The sequence below is a fragment of the Pteropus vampyrus genome, unplaced genomic scaffold (assembly GCF_000151845.1).
Source record: "Pteropus vampyrus isolate Shadow unplaced genomic scaffold, Pvam_2.0 Scaffold333, whole genome shotgun sequence".
NCBI lineage: Eukaryota > Metazoa > Chordata > Mammalia > Chiroptera > Pteropodidae > Pteropus > Pteropus vampyrus.
The window spans coordinates 90,205-95,147 of NW_011889114.1; the positions used below are offsets into that span (position 1 = coordinate 90,205).

The 4,943-nt window shown below is 54.7% G+C and overlaps 1 protein-coding gene across 2 annotated transcripts; it reads right to left on the reverse strand.

Moving 5' to 3' along the window:
* Nucleotides 1–43: 43 nt before the first annotated feature.
* EMP3 (epithelial membrane protein 3) lies at nucleotides 44–3,931 on the reverse strand. 2 transcript variants are annotated; one of them, XM_011378159.2, is made up of 5 exons: nucleotides 3,907–3,931; nucleotides 2,530–2,622; nucleotides 2,126–2,228; nucleotides 1,131–1,271; nucleotides 44–303 (listed from the first exon to the last, which is right to left on the reverse strand). In XM_011378159.2, the coding sequence occupies exons 2-5, from the start codon at nucleotides 2,605–2,607 to the stop codon at nucleotides 134–136; spliced, it is 492 nt and encodes a 163-aa protein (XP_011376461.1). In that variant the 5' UTR covers nucleotides 2,608–2,622; nucleotides 3,907–3,931; the 3' UTR covers nucleotides 44–133. The 2 variants fall into 2 exon arrangements, with proteins under 2 accessions (XP_011376461.1, XP_011376460.1); XM_011378158.2 differs by lacking the exon at nucleotides 3,907–3,931 and adding an exon at nucleotides 3,514–3,699.
* Nucleotides 3,932–4,943: the final 1,012 nt, after the last annotated feature.

Consider the following 4,943-nt stretch of genomic DNA (forward strand, 5'->3'; position numbering starts at 1 on the left):
GAGCCGCTGAGTCTCAGGAGGAGGAAGGAAGGAGGCAAAGGCGGACCAAGCGGTTAAACGGTTTTATTTTCTGGAGGCGGGGAGAGGCGGAGGGGCCGGGGGCGAGCAGGGGTGGCCAGGCGACGCGCAGCGCTCACTCCCGCTTCCGCAGGTGGATGTAGATGATGCCACTGGCCAGGGCCAGAGGGAAGGCCACCCAGGCCAGGGCAAAGCAGTAACCGAAGCTGCCCCCTCGCGGATGCTTAGCCAGGATCTCCTCTGCGTGGATGGCGTAGATCAGCGCCCCGGTAAACACCGCCACACCTGTGGGCGACGGGAACCACGGGTCACTCCGTACCCTCAAGAAGACTGCAGTTCCCAGCAACCCATGGGGCAAAGAAGCCGCCAGAGGGCGAGCGAACAGCACCGCTGCCTGCTGGGGGTTGTGGTTCGCTTCCCCCAGCGCCCTGCAACCAGGCTACTGCAGACTGGCCTTGAGCAACTTAATCTCCGGGTCCCCTTTACTCATCCATAAAATGGGACGATAATGTCTACTCATCCATCCATCCATTCAAAGAATATTTTTGAGTGTCTTTCTACAAGCCAAGCACGCAAAAAAAAAAAAAAAATGAATTAATAAAACGAGAGGGTCTTTGCAGGAACCCAGGAAGATCATGTTTCCCAGACAGTGGACTATGATGAACTTAGACCTTGGTGCGTGAAGTCAAAAAATTAAAAAGTACATAAAACTCCGTCAAGTGTCTGATACAGAGTGGGTCCACCAGAAACAGCAGCTGGCTGCCATTATCATGATATTTCGATTCAGAGTTCTTTCCTGGGGTATTAATTAACCATCTAGTCCCCGCCCCGCTTCCCGCCGTCCCTGGGGTTTAAATTACTTGCCCACACCACCTTCCTCAGCCCTGGCTCCTTGAAGCCCCAAGTGCCAGCTCCCCCAAGACTGAGACACAAACCGCCACCAGCTCACTGAGAACTACAACGCCCTGAGGCAGAGAGGTGCCATGGAGGCACCTCCGGTGGTCCTTGGGCTGTGGAGAACTGTTTTCTCCTGCCAGATGTCCATTCTCAGGAGTCCCAGCATGCTGACAGGTCCCCTCCCTTCCCTTCAACTCCCAGGGAACAGTGCTCACTAGTGCAAAGCTGGCAGAAGCCAGTGGCATAGAACAGCCCTCCTCTGCGCATGGTGTAGAGCTGGAACATGAACAGGATGAAGGACAGACAGCAGAGGATGAGGGAAAGCACCATGAGGACCTGTACCGCTTTCAGCCAGCCTGCAAGGAGGAGGAAACAGAGGCGGAAGTCACATCAGGTCCAGAGTCCCAGCTCCACCTGCTTACTCAATGAATCGCCTGCAACACTCCCCTGCCATTTAGAGCCGCATACGTTTGGATACCTAGGAGTATCAGGGATATGGACCTTGATGCCTGTGACTTCGCTAAATTCCCTTATCAGTTCTAGAGGCTGCTTTGAAGATTCTTTAGGATTTTCTACATGGGACAGAGATATCTTTACTCTTTTTTCATATTTGTGGTTTTTATTTCTTTTTCTTGCCTCATTGCATTGGCCGCCTCCAGTATGACACTGAATAGTAGTGGTGAGAACAGAAATTCTTGCTTCTCTCAGGAGAAATGCATTTCATCCTTCACCTTCTTTCGTTTAGAAATTGCGAGGGATGCAGCTCCACCCCTTTAGAACTCTGATGCATCCGTCTTTCCCGCCCCGCCCCTCCTTCAGAATCTTGGAAGGTTCCAGCCCCACCCTCTTGGAACTTGGACGAACTGGTCCCAGCCATCCATTTGGACCACCAGTCCCATCTCCTTAGAACTCTGGATACATAATCCTATCTTCTCAGAATCTCGGGAGCTTTCTCCCCCATTTCTTAAATCTATGGCATGTGGCCTCCACTCTTTCTGAATCACAAGAGAGGAGGGCTTTTAGCTCATCCTCTTTAGAACATGAGCACGTTGCCCCCTACCGCTGAGTTAGGCAGGTCATACATCAGTCCCACTCACTGATGGGACCCAGAGCCACCCACTCAAACCTTGGCCGATTCTCAATCTTCAGTCCCAGGAAGAGACTTGGGGTTACCCCTCCCCTCTGCAGACCAGTCCCCATCGCCCCTCACCATTCTCGCTGACGTTACTGCAGGCCCACGTTTTGTTGTCATTGATCCACGTGCAGTCATACCAGAGATTCAGGGACTCCTTCCCCGGGAGGGTCCACCAGGACTGGGATGGACAGAGAAACAAGGGTAGGGATAGGAAAGGCAAGTGGGAGGGGTCAGGGAGTCAGTGGGAAGGGTTAGGAAAAGGGCGAGGTGCCGGCAAGGGGCCGATCTGGGGAAAGCAGGGATTTAGTAGGAAATAGGGGGCGGCGGGGAGGTCAGAGGAAAGAGCAGGGTGGAGGCATCAGGGGCCGAGCTCAGATGGGCAGATGCTAGGGAAAGGGGGCGGGGCCAGAGCGACTGTAGAGGAGGGCGTGGCAGGAGGCTGCAGAAGGGCGGGAGGCTGCTGCTCTGAGCAGGCTTACCTTGTCCAAAGTGGCCACAAAAAGCAGGATGAGAATGAGGATGTGAAGGGCAGAGACCACCAGCAGGAGGAGTGACATGGCTGCGGTGGAAGCCTGGGGTAGGGGACGACGGGAGATGGTCGTTTCAAGAGGTTGGCACAGGGGCAGCTGAGATGGCCCGATGATCGAGAGAAGGGGGCTGAGTCCAGACTCCCGAGTTTGAGGGAGGAGGGGCTGGGGGCCCAACTCCTGAATCTCTCAGGGGCTGGAGAGGGCCAGGGATGGACTCGGGTCCAGGAATGTATAGGACCAGCAAGGTGGCCCTTGGTCCCCTCAGAGCCCTGTCCCTGGGTGCATATGGACCAAGATCTGAAAATTCAAGTTGACACCCTTCCAAATTCTTCAGAAGCTGCCTGCTGTCGGTCCCCAGAGATAGGCATCCTTGACTCACCCCACCCCTCTCTTGGGGTAGGAGAAGGAGGGTGACTGGGTGAGTCATGGGTGACTCATCCCACTCTCCTGCCTGTTAAGTGTCAGGGAAACCCCAGCCCCTGGCTGTGCCCACGAGGTCCCCGCCCCACCCTACTTCCAGACTGGCGGCTGCCGAGCATCCTGTGGGGAAAACGCACGGGATCCATACTGAGGGGAGTGAGGCCTGAGAAGGAGGAGCCGGCCTCCCACGACCCTTCAGTGACCAGAAGGGGAGGGGGCCCCGAGGTTCCCCCGACTTGGGGTGTTCTCATGCAAAGCCCTGACCCCAGGGTCCTCAGGGGAGAGTGGACAGCCATGGGGGAAAACGGCAGGAAGTTTTCAGGTGGAGGGCTCTGCTGAAAACACCCCCGATCCTTGCCCGGCCCCACCCCTTCCTGGATCCCCACCCCGAGTGCTAAGAGATCACTTCTGAAATTACGAGGATTTCCATGGGGGTGTACTAGAGGCAGCCAGACAGCTGCGCTCACAAGTAAATAAAGAAATCCCAGTCCGGATAACGGACTGGAAACTTACCGAGAGCGGCGGAAAAAGTCAGAGTTGGAGTGTGTCCCTCGCTCGGGCCTCCGTGCCCCGCCCTTTTCCTCCCTCCTTCCACCCTCTCGAGGCGCCCGCCTCCCTCGCCGCCTTCCCTCCTCCCGCGCACTGCCCCTTGGCTCTCTCGGTCCTTCTCCCCACCAATCCCCAAACCCTTTTTCTCTTCTCTCTCCTGGTCTCTTGCTCTGCTTCTCAATATATACTGACCCTGTTATATACCCACCCGCGCCGCACCCAGCTGAGGTCGGCAGCCAGGGGGAGGGCCCAGGAGCTGGGGTTCTTCATTCTCTGAGCCTCCGCCCACGGCCCCCAGACAAGCCTATTCCCCCTGAGGTGGAGATGAGAGAGAAGTCCTTGGAGGGGAGCGCGAACCTTGCTGTGGGGCAAGCGTCAGGGGGTGAGAGGGCAAGATTCTCGGGCCTGGGACCTGGGACCGGATGTCTGCTTTCCTCGATGGGGCTTGGGACTCGGATGCATGGGAGCAGGAGAGAGGATGCCAGACTCCGGCTGCGTGGAGTGGGCTGAGGGCACGGCAGGGATCAGGGGGTGGGAAATGGGGAAGGAGGGACTCTGGAAGGGCGCAGGAGGTGAAAGGGAAGAATCCCAGGGCCACCGGCTCCTGCCTGAGGGACCTTGACCAATTATGTCGACTCTCTGGGCCTTGGTTTTTTAACCTGTGAGGTGGGTATAATGATAATAATAATAACAATAATAATAATAATACTGACGGTATACTAATACTGATCGTAAGTCTGATACTTATCCTAAATGAATTAGGTGATGCCCCCACACTAACACACCTAGCACGTTCATTCCTTTCTTCATTGAACATTTATTGAGCATCTGTTAACCAGGAATTAATAATAAAGAAAATCAAAAACTGTTACCGTGGAGGTGGCCTTCCTAGTAGAGACAGAATACAGAGAAAACATATCGATGAGGAAGAAAAATTTCAGATAGTGTTAAATGTTTGAAGGAAACGAGAGACTGGTGGAGATGCCTGGGGAGGACCCTGGTCATCTAAACAGGGTGATCAGGCAAGCTGAGGTGACATCCGTGCTGAGACCCAAAGGTAGGAGCCATCTGAATGCGGTGGGTGGGGGACAGGGAACGTGGGGTGGGGGAGGGAAGAGGAAGTGCAAAGACTCTTGAGAACAAGCTTAGTTGTTTGGGGAGCAGACAGAAGGGCTGGGGTGGCTGGTATCTGGGGAGCAAGAGGGAGTGGTAGGAAGGGAAATCAGAGGGTCTTTGGAGACTAGGGGAGTTTGGACTTTATTCCAAGTGCAGTGGGAAGCATTTAAAACCATGGGAAGGTTTAATACAGAAGTGCAATACCAGAGACTTAATGTTAGCTATTATTATCAATAATTCTTGAGTCATCGAATTAGGGTGTGGGGGGATGATAACTA

Excerpts from the sequence above, each read along its gene's own strand:
- EMP3 (XM_011378159.2), bottom strand. The coding sequence starts at position 2,607 with ATGTCACTCCTCCTGCTGGTGGTCTCTGCCCTTCACATCCTCATTCTC. Across the intron at positions 2,229-2,529 it reads TTGTGGCCACTTTGGACAAG|TCCTGGTGGACCCTCCCGGG; the intron begins GTAAGCCTGCTC and ends TGTCCATCCCAG. Across the intron at positions 304-1,130 it reads CTTCTGCCAGCTTTGCACTA|GTGTGGCGGTGTTTACCGGG; the intron begins GTGAGCACTGTT and ends CGTCGCCCACAG.